General features: G+C 43.1%; 1 protein-coding gene across 1 annotated transcript in view; it reads right to left on the reverse strand.

The window, feature by feature from the left end:
• Positions 1-17,555, reverse strand: part of LOC144508972 (uncharacterized) — a 39,369-nt gene extending 21,814 nt beyond the window's left edge. Inside the window, exons 1-2 of the mRNA XM_078237193.1 lie at positions 17,436-17,555; positions 4,065-4,226 (exon numbers count right to left, since the gene is read on the reverse strand). Of these exons, the coding sequence (XP_078093319.1) occupies positions 4,065-4,186 (122 nt within the window). The 5' untranslated portion in view covers positions 4,187-4,226; positions 17,436-17,555. The remainder of the gene's footprint in view (positions 1-4,064; positions 4,227-17,435) is intronic.
• Positions 17,556-21,407: the final 3,852 nt, after the last annotated feature.

Below are 21,407 nucleotides of genomic sequence, written 5' to 3' on the forward strand. Positions count from 1 at the left end.
CATTTTTAAGGGGGAGGGTGTCGAGCCAGAGGTTCTTGTACGTATTGGTACCAATGACATAGATAGGAAAAGGGATGAGGTCCTGAAGTGTGAATATAGAGAGGTAAGCAGAAGACTAAAGTGCAAGACCTCGAAGGTAGTAATTTCTGGACTACTACTGGTGCTAGTGAGAGTAGGAATAGGAAGATTAGGCAGATGAATGCGTGGCTTGAGAGCTGGTGCAGGGGACAGGGATTTAGATTTTTGGATCATTGGGACCTTTTCTGGGGAAGGGATGACCTGTTCAAGAGGGACGGGTTACACCTGAACTGGAGGGGGACTAACATCCTGGCGGGGAGATTTGCTAGAGCCACTCGGGAGGGTTTAAACTAGTTTGGCAGGGGGGTGGGACCCAAAGCAGTAGGGAGACAGAAGAGAAGGTTGAGGACAGCACAGAAGTTAAAGAGAGCACATTAATTAGTAAAGGCAGTGTCAGTAATCCTAGTACCAGACAGATCGGGCAAAAGCAAGACAGAGGGCAAGTGAAGTCCAGATTAAACTGCATTTATTTCAATGCAAGAGGCCTGACGGGCAAGGCAGATGAACTCAGGGCATGGATGGGTGCGTGGGACTGGGATAATATAGCAATTACTAAAACATGGCTAAGGGAGGGACAGGACTGGCAGCTCAATGTTCCAGGGTACAGATGCTATAGGAAAGATAGAACAGCAGGTAAGAGAGGAGGGAGAGTTGCACTTTTGATTAGGGAAAGCATCACGGCCGTACTGAGAGGGGATATATCCGAGGGTTCAGCCACTGAGTCTATATGGGTAGAACTGAGAAATAAGAAGAGGGAAATCACTTTGATAGGGTTGTACTATCGGCCCCCAAATAGTCGGCGGGAAATTGAGGAGCAAATATGTAAGGAGATTACAGATAGCTCCAAGAAAAATAGGGTGGTAATAGTAGAGGATTTTAACTTTCCCAACATTGATTGGGACAGCCATAATATTAGAGGGTTGGATGGAGAGAAATTTCTTGAGTGTATTCAGGAGGAATTTCTCATTCAGTATGTGGATGGCCCGACTAGAGAGGGGGCAAAACTTGACCTCCTCTTGGGAAATAAGGAAGGGCAGGTGACAGAAGTGTTAGTGAGGGATCACTTTGGGACCAGTGACCATAATTCTATTAGTTTTAAGATAGCTATGGAGAATGATAGGTCTGGCCCAAAAGTTAAAATTCTAAATTGGGGCAAAGCCAATTTTGATGGTATCAGGCAGGAACTTTCAAAAGTTAATGGGGGAGTCTGTGGGAAGGCAAAGGGATGCCTCGTAAGTGGGAGGCTTTTAAAAGTGTGTTTACCAGGGTTCAGGGTAAGCACATTCCTCTTAGAGTGAAGGGCAAGGCTGGCAGAAGTTGGGAACCCTGGATGACTCGGGATATTGAGGCCCTGGTCAAGAAGAAGGAGGCACATGACATGTATAGGCAGCTGGGATCAAGTGAATCCCTTGAAGAGTATAGGGGGTGTCAGAGTAGAGTTAAGAGAGAAATCAGGAGGGCAAAAAGGGGACACAAGATTGTTTTGGCAGATAAGGCAAAAGAGAATCCAAAGAGCTTCTACAAATACATAAAGGGCAAAAGAGTAACAAGGGAGAGAGTAGGGCCTCTTCAGGATCAACAAGGTCATCTATGTGCGGATCCACAAGAGATGGGTGAGATCCTAAATGAATATTTTTCATCAGTATTTACTGTTGAGAAAAGCATGGATGTTAGGGAGAAATAAATAGTGATGTCTTGAGGAGTGTACATATTACAGAGAAGGAGATGCTAGAAGTCTTAAAGCACATCAAGGTAGATAAATCCCCGGGACCTGATGAAGTGTATCCCAGGACACTGTGGGAGGCTAGGGAGGAAATTGCGGGTCCCCTAGCAGAGATATTTGAATCATCGATAGTCACAGGTGAGGTGCCTGAAGATTGGAGGGTGGTAAATGTTGTGCCTTTGTTTAAAAAGGGCTGCAGGGAAAAGCCTGAGAACTACAGACCAGTGAGCCTCACATCTGTGGTGGGTAAATTGTTGGAAGGTATTCTGAGAGACAGGATCGACAGGCATTTAGAGACGCAAGGACTGATTAGGGACAGTCAGCATGGCTTTGTGAGTGGAAAATCATGTCTCACAAATTTGATTGAGTTTTTTGAAGGGATAACCAAGAAGGTAGATGAGGGCACTACAGTTGATGTTGTCTACATGGACTTCAGTAAGGCCTTTGACAAGATACAGCATGGGAGGTTGTTGCATAAGTTTAAATCTCACGGGATCCAGAGTGAGGTATCGAAATGGATACAAAATTGGCTTGATGACAGAAGCTAGAGGGTGGTTGTAGAGGGTTGTTTTTCAAACTGGAGGCCTGTGACCAGCGGTGTGCCTCAGGGATCAGTGCTGGGTCCACTGTAATTTGTCATTTATATTAATGATTTGGATGAGAATATGGGAGGCATGGTTAGTAAGTTTGCAAATGACATCAAGATTAGTGGACAGTGAAGAAAGTTGTCTCGGATTGCAACGGGATCCTGATCAATTGGGCCAGTGGGCTGACGAATGGCAGATGGAGTTTAATTTAGACAAATGCGAGGTGGTGCATTTTGGTAGATTGAACCAGGGCAGGACTTACTCAGTTAATGGTAGGGCGTTGGGGAGAGTTACAGAACAAAGAGATCTAGGGATACATGTTCATAGCTCCTTGAAAGTAGAGTCACAGGTGGACAGAAAGGCGAATAAGGCATTCAGCATGCTTGATTTCATTGGTCAGAACATTGAATACAGGAGTTGGGACGTCTTGTTGAAATTGTACAAGACATTGGTAAGGCCACACTTGGAATACTGTGTACAGTTCTGGTTACTATTATGGAAAGGATGTTATTAAACTAGAAAGAGTGCAGAAAAGATTTACTAGGATGCTACTGGGACTTGATGGTTTGAGTTATAAGGAGAGGCTGGATAGACTGAGACTTTTTTCTCTGGAGTGTAGAAGGCTGAGGGGTGATCTTATAGAGGTCTATAAAATAATGAGGGGCATAGATCAGTCAGATAGTCAATATCTTTTCCCAAATGTAGGGGAGTCTAAAACTAGAGGGCATAGGTTTAAGGTGAGAGGGGAGAGATACAAAAGTGTCCAGAGGGGCAATTTTTTCACACAGAGGGTGGCGAGTGTCTGGAACAAGCTGCCAGAGGTAGTAGTAGAGGCGGGTACAATTTTGTCTTTTAAAAAACATTTAGACAGTTACATGGGTACGATGGGTATAAAGGGATATGGGCCAAATGCGGGCATTTGGGACTAGCTTTGGGATTTTAAAAAGAAGGCGGCATAGACAAGTTGGGCCGAAGAGCCTGTTTCCATGCTGTAAACCTTTATGACTCTATGACTCTTTTGAAGCAACAGCAGAATCCATTAAGGAGCTCTGTCTTTTGGATGAGACTAAACTGAAGCCCCTTCAGCTCACTCAGATAAACATAAAAGATCCCATGGCACTTTTTGGAGAAGAGTAAGGGATTCCTCCCTTGTGTTTTGGGTCAATATTTATTCCTAACTAACAATTAAAGAAAAAAAATCAAAGTATCTGCTCATTATCACGTTGTTGTTTGTGGGACATCGCTGTATGCCAATTGGTTGCTGTGTTCATTAATATTTCCACATATTTTGTAGATCATTTCACTTTAAAAATACAGGCTATAAAATGCTTTTGTCCACTGGGCTTGAAAGGTGCTTACAAAGAGGTTGATCCCACTCTCTCCTTCCTTTTACTTCACATAAGTATTGATTTTTACATGGGCAAGCATAAGTTTCTGATTCCGTTGTTTGCTACTGGTTACCGGCTTTTTCTTTTCACTTAAATCTACTTATACATTTTCAGAAGACATTCTACACATTAAAGGCTATTTCAATAGTCTCCAATATGTTGTCATCATAATGCGCCATCTTGTCCCTCCCTTTCCTGAAGTGTGTACCTCTGCTCACTCAAACACACACGGATTTCTAAGGGACCTGGTAATGTGGACTGTCCCCAAAAGAACTCCCAAGAACCTACCTCCTACAGGAAGTGCAGGTAATCACGAGCAGGATGAGTAATGCAATGGAAACAACCAGGAACAACTGAGGAAAGCGCAACAGACCAGAGGCAACCGCCAAACTTGAAGGAGGTGGAGCCATGAAGAACCTGCCTGCAGTGTCATCCGATCATGAGAGGTCCCTAAAAGAAATCAAAGGATAAGCTCCATAAGTTAGCGTTCCATGCAAGCAAGCAGATAGCATCATCAAATCACCCACTATCAAAATCCTAAGGGCCACCAATGATCAGAATCTCAAATCTACTAGTCACATAAGTACTGTGGCTACAAGAGCAGGTCAGAGGTTGAATTTTCTGTGGCAATTAACTCCTCAAAGCCTCACCGTCATCTACAAGGCATAAGTCAGGAGTGCGATAGGATAGTCTCCACTTGCCTGGATGAGTGCTGCTGCAAAAACACTCAAGGTGGTCAGCATCATTTAGCCCTTCTATCACCTTAAGCATTCATTTCTTCCACTCTTTATTTTTTGCATTCATTTTGGTACTTTTATTTCAACCAAAAAACCCAATTCAAATTAAATCCAATTCACGGTCCACTCATGGGAGACAAACAAGATCCAAACTGACAAGATGAAACACTGCATCCCATCTTGGCCTCGATCAAACAAGATCCAAGCTGACAGGATGAGGCATTGCACCCGTTCCCGGGCTTGATTGCAGTGTATAAATTACTGCCCATCAAGCAAAGTAATTTATTTAAGAATCTATATTTCTACAAGAGCCTCATTTGAAAGTCGACACAGTAGGCACACATGGTAGCACTGCTGCTTCACAATGCCAGGGACCTGGGTTCAATTCCCAGCTTGGGTCACTGTCTGTGTGGAGTTTGCACATTCTCCCCATGTTTGTGTGGGTTTCCTCCGGTTGCTCTGCTCATTGAAGTGTTAATGTAAGCCTACTTGTGACACTAATAAATAAACTTTAAAGTGACAAATGGCCCTGTTGGGGGTGAGGGTGGGTTTTTGCATTGGGACAAAAATGTTTAAGATCTATTTAAAAAAGATAAAGTTGGAGGCGAAAGGTCACAGTATGAAGTTGTTCAACTCAACATTGATTTCCTGAGGGCTATAATGTGCCTAATCAAGAAATGGGGTGCTGCTCCTCCAGTTGGCATTGGGCTTCACTGGAACATTGCAGAAACACAGTAAGAAGTTTAACAACACCAGGTTAAAGTCCAACAGGTTTATTTGGTAGCAAAAGCCACACAAGCTTTCGAAGCTCTAAGCCCCTTCTTCAGGTGAGTGGGAATTCTGTTCACAAACAGAGTTTATAAAGACACAGACTCAATTTACATGAATAATGGTTGGAATGCGAATACTTACAACTAATCAAGTCTTTAAGAAACAAAACAATGGGAGTGGAGAGAGCATCAAGACAGGCTAAAAAGATGTGTATTGTCTCCAGACAAGACAGCCAGTGAAACTCTGCAGGTCCACGCAACTGTGGGCGTTACAAATAGTGTGACATGAACCCAATATCCCGGTTGAGGCCGTCCGCGTGTGTGCGGAACTTGGCTATCAGTTTCTGCTCAGCGACTCTGCGCTGTCGTGTGTCGCGAAGGCCGCCTTGGAGAACGCTTACCCGAATATCAGAGGCCGAATGCCCGTGACCGCTGAAGTGCTCCCCAACAGGAAGAGAACAGTCTTGCCTGGTGATTGTCGAGCGGTGTTCATTCATCCGTTGTCGCAGCGTCTGCATAGTTTCCCCAATGTACCATGCCTCGGGACATCCTTTCTTGCAGCGCATCAGGTAGACAACGTTGGCCGAGTTGCAAGAGTATGTACCGTGTACCTGGTGGATGGTGTTCTCACGTGAAATGATGGCATCTGTGTCGATGATCCGGCACGTCTTGCAGAGGTTGCTGTGGCAGGGTTGTGTGGTGTCTTGGTCACTGTTCTCCTGAAGGCTGGGTAGTTTGCTGCGGACAATGGTCTGTTTGAGGTTGTGCGGTTGTTTGAAGGCAAGAAGTGGGGGTGTGGGGATGGCCTTGGCGAGATGTTCGTCTTCCTGTTGGGGAGCACTTCAGCGGTCATGGGCATTCGGCCTCTGATATTCGGGTAAGCGTTCTCCAAGGCGGCCTTCGCGACACACGACAGCGCAGAGTCGCTGAGCAGAAACTGATAGCCAAGTTCCGCACACACGCGGACGGCCTCAACCGGGATATTGGGTTCATGTCACACTATTTGTAACGCCCACAGTTGCGTGGACCTGCAGAGTTTCACTGGCTGTCTTGTCTGGAGACAATACACATCTTTTTAGCCTGTCTTGATGCTCTCTCCACTCCCATTGTTTTGTTTCTTAAAGACTTGATTAGTTGTAAGTATTCGCATTCCAACCATTATTCATGTAAATTGAGTCTGTGTCTTTATAAACTCTGTTTGTGAACAGAATTCCCACTCACCTGAAGAAGGGGCTTAGAGCTTCGAAAGCTTGTGTGGCTTTTGCTACCAAATAAACCTGTTGGACTTTAACCTGGTGTTGTTAAACTTCTTACTGTGTTTACCCCAGTCCAACGCCGGCATCTCCACAACATTGCAGAAAGCCAAGGACCAATGTGTAACAATGAGAGCAAGTGACAGTAATGTTGGGGTCATGCTTCCACACTGAGTGAAGGTGTTCCACAAAGCAAAGTAAAGTAAAGTTTATTTATTAGTCACAAGTAAGGCTTACATTAACACTGCAATGAACTTACTGTGAAATTCCCCTAGTCGCCGCACTCCGGTGCCTGTTCGGGTCAATGCACTTAACCAGCACGTCTTTCAGACTATGGGAGGAAACCAGAGCACCCGGAGGAAACCCACGCAGACAAGCGGAGAACGTGCAAACTCCACACAGACAGTGACTCAAGCAGGGAATCGAACCCGGGTCCCTGGCGCTGTGAGGCAGCAGTGCTAACTACTGTGCCACCGTGCCGTCCAGTCACCCAGTCTGCGATTAGTCTCCCCAGTGTAGAGGAGAATGCATTGGGAACAGTGGATACAGCAGACCAAATTGGAGAAGGTGCAAGTGAAATGCTTCTTCACCTCAAAGGAGTGTTTGGGGCCTTGAAAGGTGAGGAGCAAGAAGGAGCAAGAAGTTTTGCACCTTCTGTGATTGCAAGGGAAGGTGCCATAGAAAGGTGGATGAGGAATTAGGGTGATGGAGGAATGGGCCAGTGTGTCACGAATGGAGTGGTTCCTGCGGAATGCTGATGGTGGGGGGGGTGGGGGGGCGGTTGCGGTTAGTGAGGGTGAAGATGTATTTCATGGTAGCATCAGGCTGGTGGAAATGCTGGAGGATGATCTTTTGAATGCGGAGGCTGGTGGGGTAGAAAGTGAAGGCAAGAGTGACCTTATCATGGTTCTGGGATGGAGAGGAAGTGGTGACAGCAGAGGTGTGGAAATTGAGTGGTGTAGGAAACCTCAGTTAAGGTAAAAGGCAGATATGTCAGAGGTGCCATTTTCAAAGGTGGCATCATTGGAACAGATGCAATGGAGGTGAAGAAACTGGGAGAATGGCATGGAATTCTTACTGGAAACAGTGTGTGAGAAGCTGTAGCCAAGGTAGGTATGGGAGGCGGTGGGCTTTCAATGAAGATTGATGGTCAGTCTATCACTAGAAATGGGGACAGAGAGGTCAAGGAAGGGAAGTTGGAGATGGACCATGGGAAGGTGAGAGAGGAGTGGAAATTGGAAGCAAAAATCGATAACTTTTTCCAGATCCAGATGAAAGCATGAAGTGGCACTTATATCATTGTTGTAATAGAAAAAGAGTTGCTGGAGATTGCCCGAGTAGAACAAGGAGTGTTCCACATACCTCACAAAAAGACGGGCAAAACTGGGTCCATGCAGGTACCCATTGCCACACCTTTTATTTTCAAGAAGTGAGACAAAGGAGAAATTATTTAGTGACAGAACAAGAGAGTGGTGGTGGACGGGGACTGTTCGAGCCTCTGTTCAATGCAGAAGCAGCGAGCCCTCGAACCCTCCTAGTAGAAAATGAAAGGGAAAGGGATTAGACATCCTTAGTGAAAGAAGGCAGTTAGGGCAAGGAAGCTGGAAATTGTTGATATGACGTAGGGCATCAGAGGAATCACGGATGTAGGTGGGAAGAGACTAGACAAGGGGAGAGAGGATGGAGTCAAGATAGGAATCATTTAGTTCCCTTAGGCTGGAACAGGTTGATACAATGGGTCTACCAGTGCAGTCCTGTATATGGATTTTGGGAAGAAGGTAGAAGCAGGCTGTGTGGGTTTGGGGACTATGAGGTTAGAAACTGTGGAGGGAAGATCTCCAGAGGTGATGAGGTCAGTGACAGTCCTGGAAACAATGGCTAGATGTGGGGTGTTGTGGTCATGGTCTACAAGGTAGGAAGGTGGGTGGGATTTTATGGCCTCGCTCGACCCAAGACTGGAAAATCCTGCCCGAGGTCAATAGACCTTCCCATTGTCTGCCCCTCGCCCACTCTGATTCCCGTGGCGGGCAGGACAGTAGAATTCCAGCAGAAGTGTCTGAGCGCTCAGCCTCTGCAAGGTAGATGTCAGTATGTCAGGAAACAATGGCACCATTTTTGTCAGCAGGTTTGATCACAAAGTTAGGGTTGGACCTAAGACAACTGGAACAAGCTTGACAACTCAATTGGAAATAATTCAACTGGGAGTAGCTCAACTGGGTCAGTTCCAATTCCCATTAAAAACTGTACCCATTGAGAACAGCTTTTACTTCCTGGGCACATTCATTCAGAGGGTGGGATTTTCCGGCTGCATTCACCCCTAAACTGGAAAACCCCACCCAAGATCAAATGGACCATTTCATGGTCCGACCCTCGCCCAATTCCCATGACGAACAGAACGGGAAAATTTGCCCCAGGGAGTCTGAGTTGCTGTGGCAACGTGTACTTTTTACATGCATATTGTAATCTGGAGCTATGAGCACTATTGGCAGAGGCTCCAACTTTCTTTCCATGATATAGTTAAACAGGAATCTTTTCCACTCTTACTGCCTACCATTGGCATATGTTGGAAGGAATTGCAGATTGATACTCAATCCTTTTGGTTGTGTTATAAATGGACCTTTTTTGGCCGTCACATCCTAGGGTGGGACTTAAACCTGGAGCTTCTGGCTCAGAGGCAGGGACACTATCCACTGCACCACAATATTTCACATACCTGTCTATATTCCTTTAAATAAAAGAGATCACAATCTTCAAAACAATTGTTTGGTTTTCCACGTTCACTCCTCTCCTGTAGACCTTGACTCATGCTAGGTGCCAAACAGCTGTTCGTTGTGTGTGAACTTAGATTTTGTCGGATTTTTTGAGAAAAATAGGAACAGGAGGAGGCCATTCAGCCCGTTAAGAGAGTTCTGCCCTTCAGCCAGATATTGGCTAATTGGTATTTTAACTCCATCTACCTGCCTTGATTCTGTGTCCTTTAATACCCGTGTTAAACAAAAATCTGTTGATCTCAGTCAACCCCTAGCCTGCACAAGGCAGATATTTGATCAGCAGCCCATCCACTGCTATAAACATTTAATCCCTCCACTAGCAGGTTATGGTGGTAGCAGTATGTACCATCTTCCATTTACAATGCAGCAACTTGCCAAGGCTACTTCGATATTGCCTCTAACACCCAGAAGGACAAGGACAGCAGTTGCATGGGAACACCACCATCTACAAGTTCCCCTCCAAGTCACACACTGACTTGGAAATATATCACTCTTCCTTCCTTCCCATTGGATCAGACTACTGGAAATTCCTACCCTGTAGCACTGCGGGTGTACTGACACTACATGGACTGCAGTAGTTTAAGTGGCTCACCACCACTTCCTCATGGACAACTAGGGGTAGACAATAAATGCTGACCTTGCTCCCATCCCATGAGCAAATTTCAGAAAGAAGTCTCTCAATAAGTTTGAGTTCCACATGCTTTTCAAATGTACACTATTTGATCATTGTAATCTAGAAAAATTTATAACTTCAAAACATCAGATATCTGGACTGAATAACTCCTGATGAATTAATCAACTTATGTATTTTGTTTTCAGAAGGTGAATCTTGAGGTTTTCTTTCAAAACCACATTCCAACCTTATTAAGTATAAACAAGTTATTATGAATGCAGTTCAAGGGGAATTAGGGATGGGCAATTAATGCTGGCCTTATCATTGACACCCTGAACGAATAAAAAATAATTCTAGTTTCCAATACTGCTCTGCTTAATTTTCTAGAAAAGAGCCAAGTTTCATCAGTGTTTCATACCTTTCAGTACCTCGCCCAAGCATTCACCTGTTGAGACAGCAAGTGGCAGAAGGCACATTTAGGAAGAGAAGAAAGTTATTCAGCTACACACGGCTGTTCTGACACTCTATTCGATTGTGGTTGCTTTGCACCTTAGCTTCATTTACTTGCCTTTGTTCCAAAACCCTTGATATTCTTACCCATCAAGATTTATTAATCTCAGTCCTGAATACTGTGTTCGATCTGAGGATGCATTGATTGTCACAAGTGGGCATTGAATGGCTTCCTGTGCCCATGTGAATCCATCCATTGTAACGAATCCTAGGGTCCTCTCTTTCTGACTGACTTCATCAGTAGCAAAGGTGGATGTAAATGGTGGATCTGGCAAACACAGCATCAATCACCTGGACGGTGTACTTGTGGGCAGCAGATTGTGAAATGCTTGTGAGTGATTGTGAAATTCAGGAAGCGTAGTGGAGAACATGCTCCTGTCTACATCAACAGGGACAAAGTAGAAATGGTCGAAAGCTTCAAGTTTTTAGGTGTCCAGATCACCAACAATCTGCCAGCTATGACTTTCACCAACTTTTACAGATGCACCATAGAAAGCATTCTTTCTGGTTGTATCATAGCTTGGTATGGCTCCTGCTCTGCCCAAGACTGCAAGAAACCACAAAGCGTCGTGAATGTAGCCCAATCCATCACGCAAACCAACCTCCCATCCATTGACTCTGTCTAGACTTCCTACTGCCTCGGCAAAGCAACCAGCATAATTAAGGATCCCACACACCCCATCCATTCTCTCTTCCACCTTCTTCCATCGGGAAAAAGATGCAAAAGTCTGAGGCCACATACTAACCGACTAAAGAACAGCTTCTTCCCTGCTGCCATCAGACTTTTGAATGGACCTACCTTGCATTAAGTTGATCTTTCTTTACACCCTAGCTATGACTGTAACACTACATTCTGCACTCTCTCATTTCCTTCTCTATGAACGGTATGCTTTGTCTGTATAGCATGCAAGAAACAATACTTCTCACTGTATACTAATACATGTGACAATAGTAAATCAAATCAAATGCTACTGGTGACACCAGCAGATCCCTGGAGGGAGGTGGCAAAATTCAGGGCTGTGGTAATCTCAACTGCCACAGGCAATATATGCCACCTGGCCTATCTGGGAAGGAGGCCTTGCTCCAAGAAGCTGCAGCTGTCAGCAACGACCTGCCAAGAAATTCTGAGCCGCCTCAGCCATGTCCAAAAAGGTGATCCTCTCTGCGTGTACACCCTGTGTTGGGGGTATATTTGTTCATCCCCTCTAACTTGATGTTTTATCCTCCTCCAGGCATAGATACCTACCACCTACCACGCTATCAAATTAGCCCCACTCTGTTGCTCCTTCCCCATTGTGATGATCGTGTGCTATTCATATATTTTATATTTAAGGGGAATGTTTTAAAGTTCTTTTTTTTTCTACAGGCAGTTGGTGTGTTTGGTGGGAATGTACCTCAGATGCTGGGAGGGCAGGATAATTACTCATTTTAGATATGTAGTGTTTACTTAGGAGAGAGCTTCAAGACTATTTACACTCGTTATAACAAATATGTTTAAGGTTGCTCACTGTATTTACTGGTTTTGAGTCTGTAAGAAGAATGTTGCTTATTTGGAACTGAAACAATGATAAATTAGAAATTAGAGTTTCTTTCCTGTTTAAATATTGTTCAAAGGTTATAATTTGTTACTTATAGTTGAACTTTGTTATTAAATAAAGTTTGTTTTACTATTTAAAAAATCCCTGATTTATCAGCAGAATTACTCCTGGATTGAAGCATTTCAATCAGATTTTTATGATCAGACATTTATGCCAAAATAGAAAATTGTTGGGGCCTAGTTTGGCTTCCTAATGTAATTTGGGATTCTGGTCCAGAGCCTTCACACCATAACCATGCAATCTTTTTCCTTCAAGTACTTATCACTTGTCTTCTGAAAGTTCCAATTGAATCTGCTTCTAGCTTTCTGACAGTACATTCCACACCACAATTCACTATAAAAAAAAACCTCATTTCCTTCTTTAGTTTTTATCAATTACCTGAAATATGTCTTCTCTCTTTCAGAAACTGGCTGACTCACTACATACAGGCTGTGTGATCTGACTAAAACACACTAACTGGATGATCATCACAGTGCTGCCACTATATATAATTTGACTGCCACTTTTCTCTATGTAACAATTACTGCACTCCAAAATAATAAGCCACTGAGATATGCTGAGATACATATAATAATATAAGAAATAGGTGGATAAGCAGGTCACATGGCCCCTTCCCTGTTCCATCAATTAATAAGATCATGACTGATCTCAACTCCACTCCTGCCAGCCTTCCCAAAACCCTTGACTCCCCTACAGTTCAAGAATCAGTCTATCGCAGCCTTGAATATATTCAATAGCTTATTCATCAAAGCTCTCTGAGGTAGAGAATTCCAAAGATTTCTAATCCTCTGAAAGAAGAAATTCCTTCTCATCCTGCCTTAAAATGGAAGACCTCTTATTCTGAAACTGTGCCCTTAATTCTGAGCTCCCCTGTGAGGGTGAAAAATCCTCATAACATCTACTGTGTCAAGCCCTTTTAGAAACTCCAATATAAGCCTGGCCTGCTCAACCTTTCCCCATAAGATAACCCCTTCATTTCAATAACCAATCTAGTTAACCCTTTTTAAACTGCTTCTAATGCAAGTATATTCTTCCTTAAATAAGGGGTAAAAACTGTACTCAATACTCTAGATGCAGTCTGATCAATGTTGGATGATGTGATAAGTTGTCACATGAACTCATGCATTTCATTTTTCTTTTCCTATTTTTATTTCAGTCTGAGGAATCTCTTATTCTTACTTTGCAGTGAGTTAAAAGATTGTTCCGGTGTCTTAAGCTCTGAGGAGGATGCAGAAGAATAGAGACAGCAAATACATGGCAGATGGAATATAATGTTTGAACTTATCCACTTTGATAGAAAAAATAGAAAATGGCAAGAAACTGTAAATGTTCATATTCAGGGGGACTTTAATACATAAAACTCAAAGTTATAATGCAGGTACAGCAAGAAATTAGGTATGTCTGCCTTTATTACAAAAGAATTGGAGTACAAGAAATATTATTACAATTATATTTGGTAAAATATCTTGTGAACTGTGTAGTTTTGTTACACCTTAACAGGACCGGGAATGATACCCGAGCTGGAAGATTTGCGAGTGCTGCTGGGAAGGTGTAATGTTGCACGCTGCAGATTTTGTCAGGAACACAAAGCATATTTATTGACAAAGAAAAGCTGAACAGAGGCCCGCAGCCTCCCCGGCTGCCCTGGAGCAGCCAAGCTGCTCTCGTCCCTATATGTCCTCTACATACTTTCAGACTGTCTTCTGCCTAAGAGAGAGCTCCATCTCCTGGGACGGTTACCCACTCTCAGTCCCAATTGGTCCCTCAAGCCGGGTGAGCCTCTTTTGTTGTGATGTCTTTAAAGGGGCAATCACCACAGGAGGATTTAAACTAGCTTGTCAGAGGATGGGTACATGAGGAATAGCTCAAATTGGAAGGAAGTAAAGCTGGTAACTGGAAGTAGAAAAATAGAAAGTGAAGTTAGAAGGCCAGCGAAACAAAAGCAAGCATCAATAAGCTTTGAATGTGGAATAATGTTAAAACAACAAAGTTAAGAGCACTTCACCTGAATGTATGCAGCATTCACTAAAAGGTGGATGATTTTAAGGAACAAGTAGAAGTGAATGGGTATGACCTAACTTTTTTTTATTCATTCATGGGACATAGGCGTTGCTGGCTGGCCAGCATTTATTGCTCATCCCTAGTTACCTGAGGGCAGTTGAGAGTCAACCACATTGCTGTGGCTCTGGAGTCACATGTAGGCCAGACCAGGTAAGGATGGCAGATTTCCTTCCCAAAAGGACATTAGTGAACCAGATGGGGTTTTCCAACAATTGACAATGGTTTCATGGACATCAGTAGATTTTTAATTGTCATTACAGAAACATGGATACAGGGTGACCAAAACTGGGAACGGAATAATCAAGGATATTTGACATTTAGGAAAGACTGGCAAAAAGAAAAAAAGATGGTGGTGTTGTGCTAATAATAAGGGATAGGATCAGTACATTACTAAGGGAGGATCTCAGATCAGAAGAACAATATTTGGAATCTCTTTGGGCGGTGACAAGAAGCAGCACGGGGTAGCAAACATGGGTAGTTTATAGGCCAAATGGTAGTGGTAATGTGGAGCATGGTAGATCCTGCTAACAAATGAGTGGAAAGGAACATTGCAACACCTATGCCTCACTCTAGCATAGTGTGGACCAAATATGTCAGCCAATAAACAACATGGAAATCTTGATGGGACAAGTTTAAATAGTCAAGTTCACAGGACACATGTAGGTGAACTTTAACCTTTTTGTGTGTGTTGTTGAAATTATGACAAAAACATGGATTGCTTCGTATTTTTTGAACATCCTGAATGCTTTATGTCTTTTGTTACTGAATTAGGTTGGATACCAAGCAGATATATATGTGAAGTATATTTTCACGTATTGTGGGTAAGGACAAATTTTGAAGTCAACAAACTTTGTGGGGCCTTGGGGAAAGAGCAGGGGGAGCGGGATTATTTGGATAGCTCTTTTAAGTGCCCTTCACCTAGAAACATAGAAAATAGGTACAGGAGTAGGCCATTCGGCCCTTCGAGCCTGCTCCACCATTCAATATGGTCATAGTTGATCATGCACATTCAGTATCTCATGCCTGCTTTCTCTCTATATCCTTGATCCCTTTTGCCACAAGGGCCATGTCCAGCTCCCTCTTGAGCATATCTAACAAACTGCCCCCAACAGCTTTCTGTGGTAGAGAATTCCACATGTTCACAACTCTCTGAGTGCAGAAGTTCTTCCTCATCTCAGGCCTGAATGGCTTACCTCTTATTCTTAGTTCTGCATTTCTCCAACATTGGGCATGTTCTTCCCACATCTAGCCTGTCCAGTCTGATCAGGATTTGATATGTTTCTATGAAATCCCCTGTCATCATTCTAAATTCCAGTGAGTACAAGCCCAGCTGATTCAATCTCTCTTCATATGTCCGTCCTGCCATTCCATGAATCAGCCTGGTGAACCTCCTGTGCTAAATCATTCTATGCATACCAAATACTTGCTCTCAAAGGCCTCATGGGAGCTTCAAGGGGTAAAACGTGGAGTATCTTAATGAAAAATGATCTGAAAGTCACAGCTGGTCACACTGGAGGAGAGTCAATGAGTGTTCCTGAATGAGACTATTCTGGCAGAATGATACTCACATGCCTCACAGCTGGAACCAAACACTTCAGTGAGCCTCCTCTCCCACCAGGATAATTTACGTAGCCAGGTCATAGACACAAAATATCAGGAAGTTTCACAATCAGCTAAAAGAACAGGACATCAACTACCACCCACCCTCCCACCCCCGCCCCCACACACAGCCTGATGGATAAAGCAGCCACCCAATGCAGCACAGAGCCACAGATACCAGATAGAAAAAACTTGCAATTCAATAACACCTTTCACAAGACACCCCAAAGCATTTAAAATACCATCAAGGAATTTACTTTTAACTTGTGGCCTCTGTTGTTATGTAGGAAAAAAAGCAGCCAATTTGTACACAACAATGAGATAAATAACCAGTTAATTGGGGTATTGGTTGAGGGTTGAATTTGGCTTGGACCACAGAGAGAAATTCTGTGCTCCTTTTTGTAAAAAATGCTTTGGGGTATTTTACATAATATATTCTGTATTGTAATATAAACTAGTTGAACAGACCGAGAAGGCTCAGTTTAATATTTTATCCAAATTATTATTTTAATTCAGCAGATCATCAGTGACACACACACACACACACACACGAGTAGCATTCCATTAACACTCCCCCTCAGACAGTGCAGCACTCCCTTGATATTGCCCCTCCAACAGTGCAACACTCCTCAATACTCCTAACAGTGGAGGGCTCCTTTGGAACTGCCTCTGATAGTGTAGCACTGTCTAGGTGCTGGACCTCCAATAGTGCAAAATTCCCTCAGTACTTGCCCTCCAGCAGTTCAATGATCCCTCAGCACTAACTGTTCCACATTGCGGCACTCCCTCAGCACTCCCCATCTGACAGGAAAGCATGGCCTTAGCACTGCCTTTCTAAAAATCCAACATTCCTTCAGTACAGCCTACCAACAATGCCACACTCCCTCATCACTGTGTGTCTGAAGGTACAGCACTCCTCTGCATTCACCATCCAAATAGTCCAGCACTCCTTTAGTACTGCCTCTTCAACAATGCAGCACTCCCTCAGTTAATCTAAGTGATACACTTAAGCGGAGCAGGCTCAAAGAGCTGAATTTGCCTACTTCTGCTCCTAATTCCTATGTTCCTATAATGAGACTGGAACACACAACCCCGAGCTGAACCTGTTACCCATTGAGTCATGATTGATTCATCAAACCACACTTGTCAAGCCAACTTGTCTTATTGGTGCAATACAACATTCTGAACAGTCTATGGTTGTGTGGCACAGGGATGGAACTCAGCTATCTATGGTAACTCCTTTTGTCAAATTCCTTCATGATCTAGGAATAAATATGATGAATGGTCGCTTTGGTAAGATACCCGGGGCATTTGTGTTTCAACTTATGATGGAGCAACATTCCATTAGCACTCCCCCTCCAACAGTGCAGCACTCCCTCAATACTATCGCTCTGACAGTGCAGCACTCCCTCAATATTGCCCCTCCAAGGAGTTGGGCCTGGACCCTGGCTGGAGTCAATATTTTCAGAACACAGAGTCAAATTTACAATTGAATCATTAAACATACTCACCCAGGCACTACATACCCCACTCACAACCCCAGCTACTAAATGAGTAAAACCACAAGTTACTTTTACAAATCCACCCAGTTGATACTGTATGTAACTTTGAGCAAGAAGCGGTGACTAAAATCAAAGAATTTGCTGAGGTCGATTGTTTGTCTATAAACTCTAGTGAGCTGTCTGTACAGTGCCCAAGAGCCAACACGATTACTGCAATTTGCCTGTGTACAGTAATTTACACTTACCTTGACCAGCGCATACAAACTTTCATCTGACTGTACAGTAACAGCAACTCTCTCCACTCTCAGTCACAACCCAGCATCGGCCCAACACCAGAATCAGAGGGATGATTTATTTCAGAGCTGGGAGGAAGTGCTGATCTGTCACCAGTTAATGCACCTTTAGTCAACAATTCAGAGCCAAGGAGAAGTTCATTTATCAAGAACGAATTTCAGTTCTTTTGTCCTTTCAAACTTGAGCGAACACGTAAAGCACCAGCTCTCTATGAGACAAAAAAAACAAGGAAGAGGAACTTATGGGGAGGTACTGTACACAAAGGTAAAATTGAGTGCCAGAGTGTTTTATGCTAAATGGAATGTTGAACTTCACATGCATGTGGGTGGGACACGTAGCAATTCTGGCACAAAGCTATGTCAAACATTGACTTCGTGATGACAGAAAAAAAAAAATCCAAACCACACCAACTACTTCACTGACAATGCTGTGGGATTATAGTTTAACCAAGAATGTAGCTGGTGAATAATCCTTTGTACTAAGTGTGATTGCTTTGAAAATGGACACCTTCCACCAGGATCCTATTGAAGGCACCAGTTTAATTTTATTATGTTTTAGAATTTAACTGTTGTATTCCTCAGAACTGGACGAGGCCAATTGGCCCCTCAATCCTGTTCTGCTGTTCAATTAGATCACAGACACGTAGAAATATTTATGGCATACAAAGGAGCCGTTCAGCCCATTGCTAACCAAGAAAGAGCTATCCACTGCCTTTTAGCCCTGTGGGTTTACAGCAACTCAAGTGGATATCCAAATGCTTTTTTTAAAAATGGGTTGAGGTAAAGAAATGTGTTTCATACCATGAGTTCCATTCCCCCACCATCCTGTGGATGAAAAAGACACTCCTCAACACTCCCCTAATCCTTCCACCATTTACTTTAAATCTATGACCCTGGTTCTTGACCTCTGCTGTAAGTCCTTCCGATCCACTCTGTCCACGTTGCTCATAATTTTACATACATCAATTCAATCTGCCCTCAGCCTCCTCTGTCCCAAAGATAACAAACCCAGCCTCGCCAACCTTTCCCCATAGATGAAATTCCCACTTTCTCACAACAGCCTTGTAAAGCTCTTCTGTATCCTCTCTTGTGTGATCAAATCCTTCATTTTTGCAGTGACTAGAACCACAGGCAGTATTCTATCCGAGTATTTCATGCAATTTTACCATAACCTCCATGCTCTTAAACTCAAGGCTTTAGCCAATAAAGACACTATCCCATATGTCTTCTTGACCACCTTTTCTCCTATCCTGCTACCTTCAAGAACCTGTAGACATACACTCCAGAGCCTGGCTGTGCTTCCATATTTTTATAATCTCACTATCTATTGTGTATTCCCTTGCCTTGTTGTCATCCCCAAATGCATTACCTCACACTATTCCAATCGTTTTCCACCTTCCTGCCCACCTGACCAATCCATTGACATCTACCTGCGTTTTACAGATTTCTTTCTCACTATCAACCAACATGGCCAATTTTCACACCATTTGCAAACTTCTCAAGCATGTCCCTATTTCTTATTCTTGAGTTCTCTGTCTGAAGACAAGTCCGACCCACAGCACCGCAATCTCCACCACAGGTAGGATAAAGGGGCAGGTCCTGAGTCAACCCCAGTGGAATGGAAATTGAACTGTTGGCATTAACCTGGTCCACAATGGTCGTCCAGCCAACTAACCCTTTATTTCCTTCCATTAAGCCCTTATTATTTTCTCATGCTGTTCCTTTGGTCCTACATAGTAGACAAGCGTACAGAACATACTCCAGCAACCCACACTTGCAAACTCAAAACAAAACATCTACTGTTAGATGTGATTCTGCAATAGCCCACACTTGCAGAACAATCCTGAGTGTGCTAATAGTTACACCAACGACCAATTTAAGGTAATCAGTCAACCTTGTAACATGGCTCATTTATGCTTGCTAGAAGAGATGTATGCTAATACACAGTGCAGGATGTTGATGATTCTATTAATTTTTAGCATCTGTAATATCTATAGATGGGAAATTTCCGCCCAAGGTTAACGGACCTTCAAATGGTCTGCCAAATTTAAATTTTCTGTTCCACCTGCTACAATTCCCGCAGTGGGCTGGACCGGAAGATTTACCCCTTTATCGCTAAATAAAACCCATGCATTGATTTAATAGGTTAACTACATTTGTAGGGCAGGACATCACTATCAGAAGTGAATATTGTATCTAAAGGAAATGTATATTTTATCTCCAAGGGAATGTAAATTCCGAGGGTCCCAAGAAAGTAAGAGATTGAGCTGTGTCTCAGTTTACAATTTATGAAGCAGGGTTTTCAGAGATGGAGTGGCACAGGTTAACTCTCATCTTAAGCCAATGGGAGAGGTGAATTTGGATTATTTCCACATAAGGGAGAATGAATAATGAAACGGAGGGATAAAAGTTGGAAAATCATCATGCTCATTGGCACAATGAGACCATGGCTTCTGGAGTACGACTGTTCTGGACACAGTTCAAGATCACTTCAAAGACAGAGAAGAGAAAGACGTCACCTGTACTGGCAACTTCAAGAACTAGGATCTTGAGGGATTAGAAACATCTATGTTGCCTTCACTGCTTCTTAATAAAGTATAAGTAAAGCCTTGCTTAATAAATTCTACTTGATCCATAAACACTGGTTATTTGTACCTTGTAGGTCAAATGAGGACCAGCATGTTAGAAATGAGTATTTTCATTAAAATGGTTTTATACCTTGACACCCTGAAATCGTACAGTAGGGATCCATTTTTGCAAACAAAAGGATTATATTCAGGCTTTGCACCTTTTTGAATTACCAAGAAACCTGAGGAGCCTCTGTTTCTCCATGGCAATGCCTTAACCAATCAGAGTTGACTTGACAACCAATCAGTCCCTGTTTCTATTGAAGTACAAATTTTGTGGTCATTTGAAACTTGGCATTCTTGTGTTTGTCCTGATGAGTGCAAAGTGAAAAGCTTTGGCAACATGTCTCTCTTTTCAGTACTGTATAACTAAATACTGGAATAGAATCAAGGGACTGAATAGTCGCCTCTTTATTCCTAGGAACATGGCAGTTAAAATAAAATTAAGCGGATGCTATAACTGATCTATTTTTAACAGTGTCGAGACCATTGTCAAATCAATATCACTAGATACAAAGGATTATTGCCCTGGTGCATTCCTAGATAAATCTGAGATTCCAAAGCAGTGTCTGTAGTTTGGATATTTCTTCTCTAATATCATGGAGTCAATGTTTGAGAAAACATAGCACCAGTAAGTAGCTTAAGTGCCCCATCCACTGTGTGAAACCTATCATTCCTTTATGTACAAAATACTCAAATTTATCTTTGTGTCTAGTCACTTCTTATAAATAGCAACATAAAGTTTCTCTTCCTTACTGTTAATTGTCTCCTAAAGAGTTGATTTATATGTTCTCTCATGATGTAAAATATTGTTCTTGTTAAATGAACTTCTCGTTGGCTCTGACTTGTTGACTAAAGGTGCGTTAGCTGGTGACAGATCAGAACCTCCTCCCAGCTCTGCAATAAATCATCTCTCTGATTCTCACGTTGGGGCATTGCTTGATCGTGGCTGGGAGTCAGCAGAGGCGTAAAGTGACACAACAGTTGCTTGCAGAGATCAAGGTGAGCAAAGGCAAACTGCAGTTACTGTGCTAGCATTCATAGGAAGACACAGGACACAGGAGAGGGCCATTCAGCCCATCTATGAGATCATGGCTTAGCTGGTTGTGATCTCAGCTTCACTTTCCTGTAGATCGTGTCAACAGCAGAACAAAGGTCAGTACCCCGGTGAACAAAAAACTTAGAACAAGTGACAGACAGCCCTATAGGGGTGGTTGATGACAGAAAAAAGCCCAGAAGGCGCAATGCCTGTCCTATTACCTCCTCCCCAAAGGCCCCAGACATTCCTTTCAGGGGA

The sequence above is a fragment of the Mustelus asterias genome, chromosome 21 (genome assembly GCF_964213995.1).
Source record: "Mustelus asterias chromosome 21, sMusAst1.hap1.1, whole genome shotgun sequence".
Taxonomy (NCBI): domain Eukaryota; kingdom Metazoa; phylum Chordata; class Chondrichthyes; order Carcharhiniformes; family Triakidae; genus Mustelus; species Mustelus asterias.